The sequence below is a fragment of the Syzygium oleosum genome, unplaced genomic scaffold (genome assembly GCF_021117445.2).
Source record: "Syzygium oleosum isolate NSW1041296 unplaced genomic scaffold, Sole_v2.1 Sole_v2.03, whole genome shotgun sequence".
In the NCBI taxonomy this organism is placed as follows: Eukaryota; Viridiplantae; Streptophyta; class Magnoliopsida; order Myrtales; family Myrtaceae; genus Syzygium; species Syzygium oleosum.
In genome coordinates this window covers 4,301,441-4,322,698 of record NW_026607487.1, presented here as the reverse complement: position 1 = coordinate 4,322,698, position 21,258 = coordinate 4,301,441, and the positions used below count along the sequence as shown (strand labels likewise).

General features: G+C 38.9%; 1 protein-coding gene across 1 annotated transcript; it reads right to left on the bottom strand.

Moving 5' to 3' along the window:
* Nucleotides 1-1,732: 1,732 nt before the first annotated feature.
* LOC115680937 (piezo-type mechanosensitive ion channel homolog) lies at nt 1,733-20,434 on the bottom strand. The gene is made up of 21 exons (XM_030604789.2): nt 20,386-20,434; nt 19,668-19,748; nt 18,597-18,756; nt 18,338-18,495; nt 17,894-18,050; nt 17,597-17,783; nt 16,594-16,709; nt 15,457-15,538; nt 14,642-14,851; nt 14,388-14,565; nt 12,254-12,382; nt 11,872-12,045; nt 11,479-11,712; nt 8,809-10,350; nt 5,774-8,265; nt 4,963-5,358; nt 4,265-4,423; nt 3,169-3,672; nt 2,910-3,051; nt 2,676-2,820; nt 1,733-2,300 (listed from the first exon to the last, which is right to left on the bottom strand). The coding sequence occupies exons 1-21, from the start codon at nt 20,432-20,434 to the stop codon at nt 2,165-2,167; spliced, it is 7,431 nt and encodes a 2,476-aa protein (XP_030460649.1). The 3' UTR covers nt 1,733-2,164.
* Nucleotides 20,435-21,258: the final 824 nt, after the last annotated feature.

Sequence of the window (21,258 nt, the reverse complement as noted above, 5' to 3'; positions counted from 1 at the left end):
TCATTCTCGGTTACAACCCCGGCAGAGGATTTTAATGCAGTGTCAAGATTAGATTGCATAAGACATCATTATTGTACCTTGCGTATAACAAGGAGATAGATTCCATTTTGCGCACACGTGTAACTTCGTATGTGAATGAACTATAGCCATCAAGTACATAGACGGATCAACGAACCAACAATATGTGCACCTATGAACCATAGCCATCCAACACACAAGTCAACATTGTGCCTCAGATCTAAGGATTATTTACACAAGACCAGAGCATGAACGATTAGGCATTAACCACGTTAAAAGCTTCCATGTTACTAATCGTTATATGCGTGTTACGTTCAGTGAACTTGTCTGATACAAGCACTCGTGTTCTAACTCGGGCATCACAATACCCAATGACTCGTGACTCATCATTTCCTTAAATATCCAATACTTAACGATGAAACTAAGAACACACCGGTCTCAACAGGATTATTGATATCCACTCTTTGATCCATCGACCGGGAACAATTTAAAGATTCAGTCTAACTGTGAACCTGTCACACATATTCTTAACTTCTCAAGAATAGGTCCAGTCACAACTGATCTTATGGAATCATTCATATATTTAAATAATTGGACAAATGAATGAATACGTCATTACCATTAAATAAATAATGAAATTGAAAATACAACTTAAATCCCTAACATGTAACTATTACATGATGACTTTAGGGCATACATCTAACATGTACCTCATGCAAATCGCCAACTCGTCTCTCTCTCTCTCTCTCAATCTCGAATGGCTGATCCACCTCTTCCATCCCCAAACAATGAAATCCAGTTAGCAACACATACACAAGCAAAATCTCTTTCAAAGGCTTGCTCACAGCATGCCCTGCACAAAACCCTGACAAGTGCTTCTAACCTTGCCGATCTTCTTCCCACCAGCACCTTTCTATCTTTCCAAGCATTAACACCTTTATTCTCCAACAATGGCTCTTGCCGCCTTTATAACAAGTACCTGGCCAGCTCCTTAATTGTGCTGCGTGCCGTTGTCTGTTACTTTTCTTCATTCACGGACAGCATTTGAGGCAAAGACGGGAAGTTATATTACGGCATTGCAACATTCAGAGGATTTTACATATTCAATTATCGTGATCGTGAAGGAGATGTCATAAATGAAACAGGGATGAAGAAGTTGAGGATTAGTTTCATAGACGTGGTTCATGCCTTTGTGTCACTCTTTGTCTTCTTGATCTGTGCCTTTAGCAACCAGAATGTGTGGTCTTGTTTCTTTCCCGAAGCAGGAACCACGGAAAACGAATTGGTGATGAATCTGCCACTCGAAGCTGGAATTGTCTCCACCTTCTTGTTCATCATTTTTCCGACTAGAAGGAGAGGGATTGGCTACACAGATGTTCCTCCGCAAACCAATTAACGGGCAAAGCGTTCTCTTAACTGATATGTTGAACTCAAGTATGCTTACATATGCAGCTAATCATGATAAGAAGTACCACTTACCAAATTATTTGAAGGTAAATCCAAGATCATCCCAACATATACACGAGAGCATATATATGTACATAGACTCGACTTAATAAAGAAGCTCTTCAACTGATAAATCTTAGCCTGTCAACCAGGAATCGCCGTGAAGAACCAAAAAGAGATTTCTAGACTTCGCTTGCATTCGTATTGGTAATTATGAAGCTGCAGCTAACATTTCACATATGATTGTGAGCTCAAGAAAAGACAGAGAGAACACAAAATCTAAGGACCAGCACTTTAGATCCTTATCCATGTTTGATCAGGTCAATTGCATTGTTAAGCATATGACTACTGGTTTGCTGCTTGGCATAGTTTTGCACTACAAGATTTACAGAAGCTCTCATCACTTACCAGCTTCAAGACTTGTTCAGCAAGCAATACATCCTACTAGAATGAGGGGCCCGTCCTTGTATTTGGGAATCCGCAACACATATTTCAGTGAAGGTTTGGTGGAGCCTCAGCCAGACGGACAACACTGAAAAGGACGGCAAGCTTCTCTGGATAAGATAGAAGCTATACAGGAATGGGGAATTTCAGACAGAGCCTCCTAATAGACTTGCATTTCTTCTATTTCTTGCCTTCAGATCTTGTGCCAAAGCAATGTACGTTGTGGTGCATTCAGCCCCAACTATCTCGCCAACATTCACTCACGTTTGGTGTACTCCAGCAGCATATGTGGTGAACGATAGATTTTCACTAGTGTCCAGTAAAGGACCTCTTCAACCTCAAGCTCACCTTCTGCTCTTGCAGCATATATATCCTCGCATATTGCGAGCAACCTGCATCAATGAAATTGGCTGAATGAAGGAGGTGAGGGGACAAAAATGATTTTGCAAGGCTTTAAGTCATTTCCCGCAATGTACGAGTTTTGTCTGGTAAAGACTTAAGGGAAATGCAATTTATCAGTCATTCTAGACTGAGTAATTATTGTACTTCTTCTCCTTATGACTCGTGCCACCAAGAAACAAAGGAGCTTTCGCCGCCATGCGAAACCCTAACGTAATATTTGGTAGAAATAAGAGCAAAAATGCAGCATATGCTGGTGTTGGAAGACAAATTGGATGATAGATCATTTCCAAGAAACGATACAACGAGTCCGAGTACTAAACAATGGTAAAGATATTGAAAGACGGAAACTTATGCTAGATTAGTACCTGTCACAAGAAGGAAGATTTTCATATGGGATCCTCATTCTCAAGTCAGCACATTGGAGCCTAATAAAGCGGCCAACCGCCAGCACGAAAGTAATGTAGAGGCCCCATATGCTGAACTTGCTAAGTGTCTCACCAAGAATCCCCTCTGCAAAAATTCAATTAACTTCCTCAAAAGTGAATTGTCGAAAGAAACAGCACACAAATCCCCATTCATGATAAATATTCAGAGCTTACGTGGTGTTTCTTCAGAAATGACTATTGCCATGGGTCCCGCCAAAGTCTCACATCCCCTTATAGGAGGGGCATCAGTATCATGAAATGACCACCATTCAGGATGGCCACGATTTAGAACAAGATCTCCACTAACTGACGCTACCTGCATGATCAATGTCTTTTTCTTTTTAGATATTTAGACTCGGGTTGATGAAATCAAATCCTAGTTCCATTAGAGAAATTTACTAGCATGTATTATGTATAACAAAGAATGGCATACCACTGGCTCAAGAAGCCGCACATCCCCGGAACCTGTGACACGGAAGAATCTAGGATAGACATCATAAATTTTAAAACTGTTGGTCGTACCATTGAGAACTTCCATAACTTCTGATGAGCTTGGAAGATTAAAATCATCAACATCTAATTCGTATTTCACTAATTCTTTTCCTTTTGGCCTATCTCTTGTCAGTTGCCAAGAAAAGGTGATTTTCATGCTCCATCTAAGAGACTTGATAAATCTGGCCTGGACCACCGGAGGAACAAGCCAAAAGGTACTTGCATCAGCTTGGCAGCAGATTACTTGAACATCTTTCACATTGTATGCACTCAAATAACCTAGAGGATCCAAGTTGTGATCTGAATCAAGCTCACCCCATGATAGCTTCTCACACAAAGTGGTCTCAAACAAAGTTAGTTTTCCACTTTCAGTCTCTATGTTGACTCGAGCACTTGCATCTTTAATAGGGTTTGCAATATTTGTGGGGTTGCCACTGCTGTACATCTGTCCGAGACATGAAGCATTCATAATTAGGTAGATCAAAAGTCATACTACTGAATTTACAATAAATGGCATCAAGGAGGAATATCACGACTTCCTTCTCTCTTGAAACAGAGAGTCGAACCCCAGACAACACAAAGGAGAGGTTAGTTGTTGTTGACTTGTGAGACAAATTAGAGACCCAAATTACATCGGAACTTAAACTTGGTCACAAAACTTATTTCGGAAGAACTAAATTCTAACAGAATTCAGAAAGAATTTTGACGTTAAATTTAGACTGAGGAGCCTCTTAACTCAGAGTACCATGGGATCATGAGTTCTCGTTCAAGTCCACAGTCCTCAATGGTAATCTGCATATTTCTCACATCATGAAGCAGGCAGATTCACTGTGCAGAGAAATACTATCAACATATCATGTGACATAGAACAAAGGTTAATGTCAAAGGAGAAATGTACTAATACATGGCAGTAATTTTACTATGCTAAGCAATCAAAAAGAGAACTGATGAAAAGGGTGCCTCGAGAAGAATGGTAAAGACAGAAAGCACGATTATCTCCTATGCTTTATGCAGTCATACATGGTGCTTTGCCTTACCAGCATAGGTGCCCAGATAACACATAGTAAGACAAAAAATAGGCATATTCCACCAAAGAATTTCGTCATTTTAGTTTGTTTTTGTCCATGTTGGTGTCTGGCTCTGTTCAAATCCGCATCGCATTTGACAAGAAACAAGCTGGCATGAATGTCCTCCAACTGGGGAAAAAAATATCAGATTCAGCTATATAAATTCCTCAGCATATGGCAACAAAAAACTAAAAGTTGAATAAAGTTCCTCAGGATGTAAGTGTGATCCTGTGTGTGTACGTGTGCTTATCCTCTCTGTGTGCCTGCTTGCTCGCTGCAAGTTTATTCTGGAGAAATGTTCTTATGCTTTAGGAGTTTCATTTAATGTTCCATCCACTCTGATAATGAAGTAACACTTATGCTAGGAACATATCCTCAATTTAGAAGAAAATGAAACAGCCCGTAGCAGTTGTCACCTCGTTAAACCATGCATGAGAGAGAGAGACACAGACACAGACACAGACAGAGACAGAGACAGAGAGCATGACAAGCCAGTTATATGAACTATGTTAGTAAGACTATCACACATTAAATGCTGGTAAGCACGCAAGAGGGAAAGAGAAGCAGAAGTTATCACTCATAAACATCAATGGCTTATAAAAGCACACAAAACAGAAACTAAGAGAGAGAGAGACAGAGAAAGTTAAGGAAGAAAACAGCGCTAGTACCTTTAACCAGTCGTACATGGTCAAAGATGTAGATGTGCAGGACCAATCAAGCACACATCGCAGTTCATAGAGGAATGGAAGCGCTCGATACAGCCGGAAACCCCAAAAGTTTAGTTTTGAAACACTACTGGTCAAAAATTGCCTATATAAAGTGCTTTCATGAGGAATCCCAAAGCGGATTTGGACAGCCTGCAGAGCCAGAGAAACTGCCTTGGTGAGAAAGATGGCACGAAGCGCCAACCTCCCCGTATGCTTATTTGGTAGTGCTGTATACCAAGCATACTTTGTGACTGAGTAGGTGAAGAGGCCAAGCGAGAAAAGATAGAAAATGACTTTTCCAGTGGCAAAGGAGCAAAGATATATAACCCGATCTAGTACAATCAGGAAAAAGACTACCTGCAAAGGGGAATGCACCAAATACATTTCAGAAGAATTAACACGGAATCATACACTACTATATCAACATACTATAATCTTGCCTCAGTTCTGGGGTTACATATCCTCTTCTTGATTCATTGATTATAAGTTCTAGATTCAAGGACATACAGTAACAAATATTCAGTACAGAATTGTGAACATTTTTGCCAAAACCAAAGTACTACTCCCTCTTATGGAAATTGCAATGAAAAAGATGAGACTAAACCTTGAACTTTTCTGCACATCTAGATATAATCAGGCAAACCGGAACAAGTATGTAACTTAAATAATCATGTGAAAGTATTAATTGTACCAGAAAGAGTGCAAGCAAGACTCTCAAGCACACGTTGTAATGCAACGGATTTAGCATTCAACAAAAGAACAAATAATTTACCATCAGGATAAAGACAAATTCTTCTGGAAACTGATCTTCAAGCTGATAAACTTCAAGGATCTCACTTTTGTTCTTTATGATCGATTGGTAGAAAATGGCAACCAGGAAAAAAACAGCCAAATCTGCACAAAAAATGTAGGCGTACAAGTCTATCTCTCGCTTGCCTCCACCTATCGCAGAAATTATTGGGTATGGAATTCCAACTTCTTTTAAAATACCAGCCCCTCTATTTATTAGAATCTCATGAGAAACATCAGCAGCTGGAGTTAGTGACTTATGCCACATGACTGGAGCGGATTCTGTTGAAGGCGAAGCGTACAGGACCTCAAACACGGCCAGAGCAATATTAGGATTTTCAGTGCTTCTTTCGATGCTCTGGATACGGATCCTGCTTGCCAAGGATAAATTATCAGGTTTTTTGCATCTTCGATAGTGGATAATCTTGAGTAACGCATTCATTCCTGACTCAATCCTCTCTGGTTGAATGCCATCATCAGGCCACTGCTTAACTTCCAAGGAAACTTGGACAAAATAAGGAGGAGTTTCAGCTCCTTCTGTCAGAGATTTCCAGTACCTATAAAGGCCTCTAACAAATTGATTAATTGAATTTCCTGCAAATAAAAGCAGCCTGCATATTTTCTCCTTGCAGCTACAATTAGTTAAAGCTTCCCCCTGTCTCTTGTTCCTTTTCCTATGAAAACTGAACTTTGTGACTGTTTTCCAATCACCATCTCTTGCAGTAATGGAGGTCTGTAGGAGAGTGAAGATATACACCAAAAAAAGAGGCAAGTTGCCGATCACAAAGAATGACACGATCTTGTGTGCAGGAAATCCAATTTTTTGAAGGAAGTCGGTCTCGATGGACAAGTCACAGTGTTGGATGACGATTTGGTATAGATACTGAAGTAGAATGCACACCTCACTGTATATAAGCATGATGACCCAGAACATGTAACTTGGACCGGTATTTACACAAAGAGCATATAGAAACAGAGCTGCCAAGTAGACCATGGAGAGAAGACTAAAGTTCCATAGAAACATCAGGACAAAGCAGCAGTAACAGACAACATCATTGTTTGACCGCATTTGAGCCCACATATATCGGATGATTACTCCGAGTTGGAGGCATGAAGAACCAGAAGCTGTCCATTCATTCACAGATCTTGTGACAAACGCTTGGTCCACATGTTCAAAGCCTACGTTGTGACTCTCAATCTCATAATAAACCTCATCCTCAGAAGACTGGCCATCCATCTCTTGTTTTTTGTTTTCTATGTTCAAAAGAGTGACAAGATTGGCAACTGCGAGATTCCCAAGAGATTGCACTTGAGAAACTCCATCACCAATCAGATGTACCGCAGAAATTAGTGGATTTTCCTTGGCTTGGAAGTTCGCTTTATCACTTCTCTCCAAATCCCATAACCGTGTGTCCACATCTCTCTCCCCATGCTTTGACATTTCATGTAGGGACTCCAACGAGAGTTTAGGTGAGTCCATGGTTGGTGGATTGTCACTTCTTTCACTCTTAGGAGATTCATTCATTTCAAAGGCAAATACTAAATTAGAGCTTGGATCATAATCCTGCTGCATGAACTTATCTTCCCCCTTCCCAGGATAGCTACTAGGTTTGTAAGTCTTAATTGAGTTCCTCCTCCGAAGGCCATGGATTTTTGTACAGTTATTGTCACTATTTGCATGGGGAATCATGCTTTGGAGCTGAATTTGTAGGTTGAGCATCTCAGATTTCATCTTCTCTACTTGCAAGTTTCGCAGGCACTTCAGTTCTTCACACCGACGTATATTCTGCAGCTGTGCAGTTTTCCAAGCAGCCCTCTTCTCCTGTTCACGCACTATGGCACCAATCTGTTCTGCTTCAAGATACTTTGATACATAGTCAAACTCCTGGGAGGAGAACATGAACGACTGAAGTGATACTAGCATAAATATGATTATCTCAACCAGTGCAGATCTTGAGGTAATTCTGAAACCATAGTCATACTTATAAAAGCCAATGACTTGACCTATGTATTCAACTGTTGCAAATTTCCCCTCAATAAAATTTCCAATTAGAGGAGATTGGTAGGCAAGAGAAAGGACAATAAGGGAGAAATTGTAAATTCTTAGGAATTTGAAGATCGTATTCTTCTTCTTCAAAATATCAAGCCTCATTCTGAAAAAGATAAGAGCAAAGCCAAGGTAACCTAGGTGAAGCACATCATATTCAAGGGTTCCCGTGATCAATATCAAAGCGAGAACAAAATCCAATAAATGGCAATAACTGTAGTGCCTCAGGTAGTCAAGTAGCGTCCACAACTCTTTCGTTTCAAAAGAGAGATCACTCAACAGAGATGTGTTCTTGCATCGAGAAATCAGTTGTTGATACATCTGTGATTGTGGGAGATCCGACAAGTGATTAGCACGAAGCTTGAAGCACGAAAACATGAAAACCATATAATAGCTGATAAGCATTCGGTGATCATCGACTATTACTCCTGCAAAAAGCACATGGCAGTTTGAAGTGAACTTTGGAACTGATTTCTAGAAAAATGGAGATGATTCCCTCGAACAGTCTCTAATACAAATACAATCAAGTTCCAAAAAGAAACTTTTGCGACAGGAGACCTCAAGCTTTGTTCTCAAGTGAAATCAGAAATGGAACATGTATGTGAATCTATAATGCCAGCCACTATTTTCGGTTGTTCCCTGTCTTTAGATTTATTCAAATATTTCTAATATACCATGGTTTCCTAAAATTGTAAACTAAAAATTGTAGAAAATTACTTAAATTACTTGTTTATGGATCAAGGTTAAACAAGCATATTCAGCCAAAAGAAAGGTTAAACAAGCTCAAAAAGATACCCAAAATGAAAATGAAGGCATATTTCTATCAATCATTTCTTTCACTTGAAAAGCTGGAAAGAGACTTGTAAAAATGCCAGAAGAGAGTGATCCATGTGCTCCACATTCGTGTCAGAAATTGGAGGAGAATAGTGAACCAAATAACGATCAAGAGCATTTAAAATTGATGAACGTACCAAGCCAACAGCTCTTGCAGAACTCATAATTGTGATCAGAGAACCTCCAACAGTCATGACACCTCACTAGTGCTTTGCCTCCCTCATCTTGTTTCTTGGACATCAAGTTTGACCACAGAGCCAAGTATTCAAGAGTGACGATAGAAGCAAACAAAAACACAAACATAGGCCACAGCTTTTGTAGAACATTTCGATGTAGAAGAACACAAGCAGCGAGTGATGCAACATATAACAAAGAGACAGAATTTAACACTGCAAAGCTGGCAAGAAGTAACGCAACCATATTAATCTCCAGGCCGAAAAGGCTGAACATGTTCTCTATATAAAGCTTCAAATATACTTTTAGTATCTTCTTTTGCTTGTGAAGTCTCTCCATTCTGAAAAAGAGAATCCTCTTTCTGTCCCACTTATTACTTCCCTTGCAGCTTTCCCAGAAATAGGTGTATAGGTACTCTTTGCTTTTTCTACCTCGAGGACCCCTATTTCCAGAGGATATAGGAGCCATATTTCCAGATAGACCAGAGCTAGAAGATTCCCAATAGTGACTTGGCATGTGTCTCCCATTATCTAGTAATGGACTGGAGCTTGATGCGGTTTCTTCAGTAAGATTGCAGACTTCACTTAAAATTTCCTCTGCCGTCCCAAACAAAGTGCAAGCCTCATTCCATCTTCCTACGTTTCTTTCATGTGGAATTTTCTCCAACCAGTGGAAGACGTTGTAGTGAAGCAAACATGTAAAAATTACTAAAACTTCCCCCCTCAACCCAGATTCTAGCCCCCAGAAACCAGGTTTATACCACTGCAAACCTAGAAAAAGAGAAAAATAGGAGTTCTTTTGACCTGGGAACATCTCTGCCTCTTCACCCCACATTTGGAAAAGATATTTAGTCATTGCAATACATCCTGAATAAACTAAAAATAGTTTTGATGGGACCCGAGAGGACTTCGGTAGGGTTGAACAGAACACCAGGAAAAGAAGATACAGGAAACCAAATGCACTGACTGGGGACAAGGACGTGTATAGCACGGCAAGATATAGTATCTTCTCAACATGCAAGATGAGGAGCCGTTTCAAGAAAGTAATGGTCCTTTTAATTGTTGCATTACTGTCAGTCGACATGGTATGTTTGCTCCGTCTCCTCTCATAGCTAAACAGTTGAATGGCAGCAAGCACGGCTAGAGACTGCCGCACATTCTCCAATGGTGAAGCCTCTGAATTATAGCCAAAGACCGCGTACAGATCTATTAAGTTGGTAAAGCATGTCCGCATCTTGTCAAAGACACTCAAACAATAAATGAACACAAAGATTGCAATTGCATATAACTTTAGAGGAAGCCAGAGGTGTATCGTTGTCTTTTCTAAAAGTTGCCTCCCAATGATCCATAAGAGAAGCAAGAATAAGTAACCAAATGAAGCATAGTTCGGAGTAACTAGGTATAGTGCAACAAGAATAGTCAAAAATGCAATGTAGCTTCCACATGACCGGTATACTGACAGAAACTTCTGACCAATAGCACCCAAATGTATCATTATCTTCTTCTCTGAAAAAAAAAAATAGAGGAAAACAAGGTAAGGTCCTGGAATTGTCGATTTTTATGAATTCTGTAGACTGTTGTCATGTTCAGATATGCTAAAAATCTACAATCGGATCAATGACTGCTCATAAGGTAAGTTGATGTGAAGACTGCAGAACAAAAATGTCCTGCAAATGCTTCTCTGGAGAATAAAGCAAACCTCGTAAAGAAATTTCGGCTGAGGTCTCTGCAGAAGTCACAAGTAACTTGACTTACCAGGGCAGAGACTACTGCATCTCATATGAAGATTTAAACTGATACTTTATGCAATTTCCTAGACATGGCTACTTAGAGCAGTTAGGCCGGACCTATTAATTCACTTAAATCTGGTAATTCAATTAAATCCACTGTATAGTATGATCTAAACAACACTCAACCTTGTGGCTAAACTTGATTGCAGCAGCTGTGATCTTTCCTCAATGGGCAGCTGTAAGAAATTGAGATATGTAGATGCTTTCTTGTTTCCTCGAGGATGAACTCCAGAATTGAGTAAGTTTTTTTACAGTTTGACCCAGTGGTCAATATGTTGATGGCAACAGCAACTATAACAATTCAAGTAAATCACTTTTGTTGTGGGGAATTGCTACTTCTATAATGTGAAACTAATGCATGTTACCTTCACTCGTGCAAATTTAGATCTCTTCTACACGATAGCATCCTACTAAGCCTCTTTTTTTTCTTTGTTCATTTATTCTGACAAGGAAGTCTAGCAAGGTAAAACCTAGGCTCATGAAATACTAACAGATGAGGTAAGACGAGAATCAAAACCAGGATCTGTGGTCCGAACATAAAGTTGTTTGCATTTGATGGTGTGGGGAATCAAACTTATCCCATGCGCCTAATCCACATGGACAAGTCAACCCTTAACCATTAAACCAACCCATGGGTTTGATACTAAGCCTATTTTCCTTCAATCAAACATATTAATTGACAGATGAAGAAATAAAGGAGTTACTTAACTATCAAAGTTCCAATCATTTCTTAATTTCCACAAATGCGGCATGCATTGATCATTCAACATTGACGGTCCATTCCAACAACTAGAATGGTTGCAATAGCCATTGAGAGAAAGTTTGGTTTTGAAAGAAGCTGTACCGTTAGAAGAAAATTCATGTTGCCTCTCACGGGATTGTGAAGTGTACACAGAAAACAGAACTGATTTGATCAAGCCAGCTCTCAATATACTAAACCCAATGGGTGGGAAGGGTGTTTGCTGCACCACATTTGAAAATCTGAATAGAATTTCAATCCCGTGATTGTGAAGGGAACAAAAGCATCCAAGCATCGCTATCTTCAACAAATGGCCATTCTGATCACATTTGTAAAGACCTAGAAAGGAAACTCATAAATTGCAGACAGAAAAGGATCACTATGTAAACACAATATATCAAACTTCGCATGCACGTATGCAATGATGAATACACTTCTAAGGAAAGGTGCAATGTCTTGGTACTTGAAAAAGGGGTGCCTCAATTGTGATCGCCTCACCTAGTTGTTTCAGAATTTCTTCAGCAAATGACCCTCTCTGATCCAAGACTTTCGAGATGAGATTAAGGTGAAGAATAAATAGCAGAGCAAAATGCGCCTCGCAAAGAAGTATCAGGGACTGGCATATCTTTTTGCTGATGCTGTGGCTTAAAAGATACACCAGGAAAAATATCACTGGCATATAAAGCAAAATAGGCAGCAGTAAGCTCAAGGCAGGATACTCCTGAAAAAATAGCAGATAAATGGATTCGGAAGACCGCTTAAAATGGGCCAAGATATCATATCCATCTGATATTTGTATAATCATATTGAAAATGTGCTTCAGAGGCCACCGACAAATAGCACAAGCAGGTGATATGAAGCCAGAGGTCCAGAAACTTACTATATACGGCATGGATGAGGCCAGGTTTGACTGCAATGAGAAATATTAAACACAATGTGATTGTGCGAGAACATTTACGCAACCCCCATGCTATTGTAGCCACAATAAAAACTTTCATCTCTTCTTCACCTGAAACGAAGGCCAAAGTTAATGTTATTGGGCCACTGTATAGTATTACATAAAAGCAGTAGCCAGTAACATCCTGGAGATGAAAGAAGAAAACTGGTGCTTGTCAAAAATGCAACGGTAAGGGTCAAATTGAATGGCAGAAAATTTCCTAGGAGCCCAGACAAATTACAGATTAGATTTAACTTAGAAGTTAAGAATATCAAACGAGTCTTACCTTTCTTGCATATCTACAAAGGACCAGGACAAGCTGTAATCCCCCCCCAATAACATCACACCAAGGTATGACTAGGACTGAATTACTTTCATCATATTCAGTTGAGGAGATGAAGTCTGGCATTACCTCATGTTAGACTTCAATTGGGGTGAAAAGCTGATTTCTGACTGACTAATTTCCTGAATTTCATACTTCTTTTGTATCTTTTATCCAAATATCCTAGAATAAATTCTCTTGGAACTTCCTAAGCATATCCTCAAAGAAATTGGGAGTTCGCAAGTCAAAGACCAAGATGCTTGATGAAATTAGGACACACAGGATATTACTTATTGTCTATGTATAACCAAACAAATGAAGACTAAATTTCTTTCTTCCATGAATTTATCTGGGTTTTTTCCCTCTAGTGAGAGGATGGCCAAATGGCAAAAGTACGACCGTGCTCTTCTTGCATAGGCAAGATGTGTCGAAACTGTTCTTTTATAGGATAAATACTACCTTTCGTCCCTGTACTTTTAGGCCTCTTCTAATCAAATCCCTATACTTTAATTTGTCTAACCAAATCCTTCTACTTTCACAAGTTTTCTAATCAAGTCCCTCTGACATCAAATCGCGCCTAATCTAGCTGACACGGCCTTCAGATTATGACATGGATAAACTTTTTCCAACACAGATGTCAACTTGTTCAGCCATATTGGCTAAATCTTATCCACATCATACTCCAACGTTATTCACATTGACCAATTTTTTCCACAGTGGCGTCCATGTAGGTGTCATATGACTAAATTTTATCCGCATCATACTCTGGCATTGTAGGATGTTCACGTCAGCTGAATTTCAATGCTACAGTAGTTAGTAGGTGAGTCTTAATTGTAATTAGGGTTTTTGGATGTCTCTTATGCTTTATAAGTAGAGTCAGCTCGTGTGCTCTCTCATTAAGCTATTGAGTAAAGACAAAGCTTCTGAATCTTTTCTTCTCCCTCTCTTTTGAAGATCTTAGAATATTTACATGGTATCAAAGTAATCAAAAGAGAGGGACCCAAATCAAAACCCTAACTTTTGTCCCTAAACTTTTAATTTGTTCAATATAGTTCCTGAACTTTAGTCTAATGTTCAATGTGGTCCCTGAACTTTTAATATGTTCAATTTGGTCCATCGACTTTTAGTACATGTTCAATGTAGTCCCTGAGCTATATGAAAATATTACTACATTGAATATTTTCATATAGTTCAGGGACTAAATTGAGCATGTAAGAAAAGTTCAAGGATGACATTGAACAAATTAAAAGTTTAAGGACCACATTACACATTGGACCAAAGTGAAGGGACTGTTTGTGTCATTTTCCCATAAAAGAACAATGACTTGATTAGAAAGGGCACGAAAGTATAGGAACGAAAGAGGATGTTTCTCTTTTTAAAAACACTAGAAGTATGCTTGGACATTTCCCATTGACATCACAACAATTCATAGAATCCTCAGAGGTTCTGTCAAGAAATTGTGAGTGCAATAGTCTTGCAAGTTTTTCACTTATCTTTCCCAACTTGCGAAGAATGAAATTGATGAATGACCATGCATAAGCATAAAGTACTTCTTGCTTTCTCTATTTTCTTTTTCCAAATCTTCCATCAGATGGTCAATCTTTAATCAGCAATCAACAACTGATAGCATGAAAGTTCCATCAAAAAGGAGTCACAAGAATGCAATCCTAAGTACAAAAAAGAAATTCTAGCAAATATTTCAACCATAGAGTTCCATGAACTAGTTTAATTACCAACTGAACACCATTATTTTACCTTCTACAGTATGGTTGTCATTGCCAAGCTGTCTGTCGTGATTAGACAAAAAGAGGAAGACAGAGCTGTTCACAAGATTACCCATAGCAACTAGAATTCCAAGGCAAAACTGTGCCAGTAGATAAAATCCTGGAATGGAGTAATGCCACAAGCCAAAAGTTTCCCATATCTCCATATCCTGCAATGGTGGTTTACAAGAAAAATAAAGTGCGATACTAAGCGAGCTACCAAAGCAAGAAGATAGCTGAAAATACCTTTTTCATATTGAGGACAGCAAATGCCAAATTGAAGACATAAGTGCTAGCAGTCCAGAAGAGAATGAATACGAGCAGCAAGCCATTTAACCAATGGAAGAGAAACACGGAAGGGAAGGCATACAAAACATAGCCAACATAAGCAAGTAGTCCAAAAGAACATAAACTGGCAAAGTAGAAACTCCAAAGGGTCAGAGCTAGCAATAAAACCTGCGTATTCCAAAGCAAGGATTAATCGATAATTTTCATTGTGCGTGCTATAAGAATTCGTAATAACAGAACAGGTTCAATGACATGTAGCTTAACTACACTACACAGATGAGGTGAAAATAATATCGACTGAAATGATCATATCTTTTTTACCTGATATTTATGAATCAGATATTGTAACTGTAAGAGGATTTCAAAATTTTAATTGTTTAGAACTAGCATGACATGAATGGTTCATTTTTTTACATTTTTCCTCCGAATCAATAAAGCCAACAGTTTCTCCCTCGATAACCATCTTCTCCCCCTCTAGTCTTCTGGAGTGAGTATGCTGGGCTCTCCATGATTTTTGCTTCTTATGCAAGCAATCAATCAAATGTTCCTTGGACAGAAGTAGTTTTAACTTTTCCTTTTTTTTTTGGCTACAAGGCACTCTTGATTTTTGGTGTCCAATCTAACATTTTTGACACCGCAAAGTTCCATTTGCACTTATGCAATGAAATGGGATAATTATGGATGGCTCACAGAGGTCAAAGCAATTCAGCCTCTTAGAGATGAGTCCTTTAGGTGATAATGAGATTCTAGAGAAACAGAGGTGGAACTCCTACCGGAAATCCATAAGTGAAAAAGTTGATGCTAAATGCCTGGAAAACAGTCCTCCCTGATAGGTTACTGTACCTTAAATCAGACCTGCAAATTTGAAAAATAACAGTGAAAAAGCTACATAGAATAGTAGATACGTAATAACTCACTGTGAAACACTAGATAGGAGGTTATAAGCATGTCTACTGCAGATAGTCTCACATTTTTCACTCAGTGAGATGACATGATAGTAAGAAAAAAATTTACGAGATGCAAAAAAGGGTATATAACATCACTGCCCGTTCCAACTCTCTCACAACACAAGAACTGTCTGGTGGAGATGGAGACTTATTGCAGCAGTGGAGATGAACTGGAAAAAAAAAAAAAAGGAAGAAACTGCAATACCCAAGGTTCCTAATCAAGTAAAATGCCACCAAAAATCGATAGAAGCACAATTCGCAACTACTCTATGTAAGTAAATAAATCGGCATGTCAATAATGACACGAGGTTGTTCCCCTTTCTGCTAACTGTGTTGTACTTTTCCAAATAGTTTAGGACATGTTTGCTTTCAAAAGGCTGGCAAAACTTCTACTTTTGCCACCTTTCACAATGAAAAACACTTCCTGAGGTTCCCTGACCCCCAGCAAACTTCCCACTATTCCTTATGCCTCATTCTCAGGTAATAGAGATTTATCATGCTCCCAAAGAGCAATTTACACTCCCAAAATTTCTGAATTAAGTTTTTGAGTAACTGAACCTCTAATGCAGACACAAGATCATAATTTATAAGAGGAACAAATTTAGAGGAGGACAGGACTCTCAGAGCTCTTTTTTGGTTCAAGCATCTACTTGACTAGTTCGGTTGTCTATCACTTATCAAATATTTCAATATAGCCACCAAAGGACATGCATAAATATTGATGTGGCCATTGGGCTTGTCATATATCATGTTTCAGTTTCCTCGAGAAAAATTGTTGTACAATTTTCTTTTCCACAAAATGACCATTCAATCATGTAGTCAGAAACAAAAGATCCATCTTCTATAGAATGTCTATACCATTTTTTTTTTGGTGAAAGAATGTCTCCTGACATATCTATTAAAATACAAGAGAGTCCTTGGTTCTGAAAAGCACCTTGAACTTTAAAGTAATATGAACTTTACCTTGATTCACTGATTAAAAAGGAATGCTTTGAGGGAAGAAGCTGCTCAGTTAAATCGCTTTCCCAAGTGGACATTATGGCATCCACGTCTTCAAGATAGTGACGAATTGATGATAGCTGAGAAGTGCAGCAATGAAGGTGACGATTAAGAACTTCATCAGGTTAGAAAGCAGATAATACTACTCAAGAAGAAACATATACAGACTAGTTCATGCATGACTTAGTGACATGTATGCTTATGCTTTGATAACCGACATATTATTCTACAGAGAACATAAAAAGAAAACTTAAACTTGATAGTCCATAAGGAATTGGCAGTACAAGCTAACTTCTGTCTAAACTCTCCCACACACTAGACCCAAATGATGTAAACAGTGAGTTTCTGCAACAGATGATTCTCTTTACTTATAATGGACTTTAATAAGATGAGTAGAGCTCCATGATACGCATTTCTGATTGGGAAGAAACCCAGTTTCCTTAGCACAGAAGAAACAAGGCTGAAAATCACTTGACCTATTTCTTCTCTGACAGTGGATATCCCTAGATGTTTTTGTCTCAAACGTCTCACATAAAATTAGAGGACCATTGACAGTTCCTCTCTTGTACTAAATCAGAAAAACTATAGGTTGTCACATGAAAAGTGAAGTACTAAGCTGAAGGAATATTTGGCTGAACAGTAAAGTAGGTATTCTACCAGTAAATCATATTCCAGTAAGGGAAGGCCCAGAACTTCAAAACTAATAAGCCTTTGCAGGCCAGTAGCGAATATATTCAAATTATGCATTCTCCATAGCTTCAATCATGAGGCTTATAATGATTTTGAAGATTTGTTTGAGATGTCTCCTGATTGAGGCCTCTCCTGATATTTTCCTAAATTTTCGTTTTCGAATTTGTCGCACGAGACATAACTGATGGATCTATGTACGACACTATAAGGGCAAGAAGCAAAAGTCAAGAATAACAACTTAGTCAAGGAAGTCTCATTCTGAACAGGATCTGCTCACCAATATGTAGAAGGATAGGAGAGAGACACCGCAACACAGTTGCGACCACTCTGACTTAGCAGTTATTTTGTACAAGCCAACAAAGTCAGCAATCCTCACAAAAAGTTCGGAAAACTCAATTGGAAGTTGGTAGCTATACAACAGGAGAATGTTAAAACCTGCATAAAGCAAAAGAAACCTCCACCACCTTGAAATGGATGGTTGAGTGTAATCAGTAGATTTAAAAGTAAATAGTATGGATAGTAGTCACTGAAGCTATAGCTGCTGATCTGGGAAGGTGAAATACGGACTACATACCGAAAGAGCCCAAGAAAACTGCTTGTTAAAGACCAATCCACGAGGCCAATGCAGCTGCAAATAAAAAATGGGAAAGAAGTCCACGATGGGCTACTTATCCCCACAACTAACTGTACAGCAGGCAACAACAGGTAGCATGGCGTTCTGAGATGAGACCCTTCAAAAGAAATTATACCATAATCAGACAACCATTTACTCAATTGATTATTTTTAATCAGTACTACTCAGTTGATTTAATATTCTATATGGAAACGTACAGATGTATATGACGTTTTATTGTATAAAACTGTCTTGATCAATACCATGATTTATCCTTAGTGAAGAACAAACTAAAAAGCAATTGCAGGTAACCAAACAATGCAGAGTTCCACATAATTAACTAAAACTTTATCAGACCAAAAAAAAATACTGAAACTTTATCATGCGTACTCAACTTAAACCAACCTATGTAGCCAGGAGAAGAACAAAAACGTTCCAAACGAGAATCTCCCTGCAAATCTTGTCCAAGCCAACCCCCTAATATTCTCCTTAGGGCAACAAGAGCTATGGAAATTTGAATGAGCAAAAAGTACAATTCAGAAGGCGGTCTCCATGAGTAAATTCTGCAAAACTCAAACCAAATTTTGTTATGACTGTGTATCACAGAAGCATTACTGATGATCTTTGCAATAACTTCAAGAATTTAAATTCGTATGAAAGTTACCTTTCAAATCCAGCCAGCTTAGCCCACTTAGAATTGATTGCAAACCATTGATCTCCCTCGACAGCCCATATGAAGTGGAATATGGCATGTAGAAAAAGAGCCAGAAAGGAGAAGATGCAAATAAAATATGATACCAAATGGTGCCTCTTAGATTGATAACCTAATAGGAGCACAAATCGACATTATATTCAACATGATCAGAATAATTTATTTTTTGGCAAAGAAAAGAGAAGTGGACCAACAATCCATTATCGTCAAAAGTTACAACAAGATAATTCTCCTGACAATCTAAAAAATAACTGTGAAAAGAAAACACTTCCACAGAAAAATACAAGTCCAATGAAAATGGAGAGTATCAAATACTAACTAAAAAGAAAAAGAACATTCAAATCAAAAACACTACTGCAACAATAGTTCAAGAGTAAATGAAGAGGAGAATGGGAATATAAGAAAGGGAAACTGGTGTAGCCAAAGAAATGGCCGCTCTTTCTGTGAGGGTCTGGACGAATAAATAACTTCCCAACTAGCACAACGCAAGTTGGAGACCAACAAGAGGCAAGGCATAAGGACATTAGAGGGTAAGAAAAATGGCAGCATATATAAGGTTGTAGAACTTCCAGCTAGTAAGCACAACCATCTTTATGCATGCTGATATATATCTTGAGCATTTATTTTCGTATCCTTCTTTGCATGTTAGAAGTGTAAATCGTGGTTCTTTTCCCCAAAAGCAATAAAACTTTTTCAATGGCTCAAGTAGAGGGGACGTAGACGGCACGAGTAAAAGAGACGTAGAGGGGGCATAGGAATACAATCTGTACAAAAAAAGTACCAAAGAGTGAAAGTGAAGTCCAATACAAAGTCAGTTAGGCAAGTAGCACCTCCACTCCCCACAGAAGATAAGAATGCTTAAAAAGTAAACTAAAAACAACATTTCCTTTTGTGTTGTTTCAAGGATAAAAATCACTCTACGATAGATAAGTGACATTAATGTCGATACCAAAACATCTGCTAAGATGGTATTGATTAGGAGATGAGTACATTGCGAAAAGAAACATTAGCACAGCTTTTTACCTGCTTTTGAACCATTGAACTGCATGATAAGAAAAGCCGACAAATCGACCAGAGATATCAGATTCAAACTGAGTAAACCAGCTGGAGAGATCATGAAAGAAATGAAGTTCCATTAGAGATGCAAGGAATAACATTATAAGAAAACCCATGGGGGAATCATGTTCATCATGATAACCCACTTAAAGCAAACACCGACTTGTTGTGCGGTTTCTCTACTCCTACTTGTCTGAGTGAAGTGTTAAGTAGATTACCTGCACAACTAATCACTCCAAAAACTTTGCTTCTTAGAGTATAGCGCGATATCAAATTCACATCTTGAATTATTAAAGGTTGCATTGCATCATGCATACAACTGACCAAAATCAAAAACATTTGGGATCCCATCGACCAAAAAAATCGTTAATGACTCAATCTCAGGACCTTTATTTTTCTTATCCCTTCAATGCCTTACTGTATATGCGCAGCATAATCGAAACGACGGCCTAAAACAACCGAGTGACACCGAACAGATAGACTACCCATCATCCTCGAACACTATACCTATCCATATGCACACAACGATTGATAACTAATCCCTCGTATAGCCTAAAAGGATCTCAGTGAATCTCTGTTAGTGAACACAACTACTACGCCATAACCTCGACCTTGTCATCCCAGGGTTGCCATGCACCATCACCATCAAAATTCTCGGGTAAGCTTCGACAAGTAAGACGGTTACCTGTTAAAAGAAGCATTGGCAACACAAATCCATCCATGATCTTCCCCATTGCCAAACCCCTCTCGGTCCGCTGCCCTTCTGGCCAAACAAGTCACCAACTGCAATGAACGAATCGATTCCCAGAGACCATCACACCCACCGCGATCAAATGTTGCAATCGGTGTCTAACCTGAAGGCTAATCAGGACCTCCCCGTGCGAACCGAAGGTCCACGACGGGCATGATTTCACGAATAACGAACAAATCGAGTCGATCAGCTCTCGGACATTATCGTGCGGAAATCAGGAGCGTTTCAGAAATCAGAACAGAACAGGATCGAGGACAGAGGAATGGGAATCCCGGGTTTTTTCGAGGGTGGCGGGACTCGGAGGGACTGTTGATCATCGAATGGCGGGAACAACCGCGGAGATTTTCGCAGATCTCGATGGAGGGATCACGAGAGAGATCGATGTTGTCGTCGATGGAGCGAGCAGATGCTGGTGTGCTCCAGGCTCTCTGCTTCTCTTCCCGTTCTTTCGCAGCAGAAGAACAAAAAATGTGATGTCGTTATGTTCGTTGACGAGATTGTATTCATGTGGACCCCGCCAAATCTCTTCTTGGAGGTTAGTCATGTTTGTCTTCTATTGCATGAGCTCATACGTTCTACAATTAGGCCTGACTTCATTAAAAAAAAAAAAAAGTTAATACCACAAAAAACTCCAAATTAATACACCTGCGACACTTTTACCAAAAACTAATTTTTTGACCACAAAAAACTCCAAACTGGTACACCTGTCACCTGTGATAAATTTACCCTAAACTAATATTTTGACCAGTAAAAACCCCAAACTGGTACATTTATAACAAATTTACCCTCCATTAGTTTCCGCTAAAT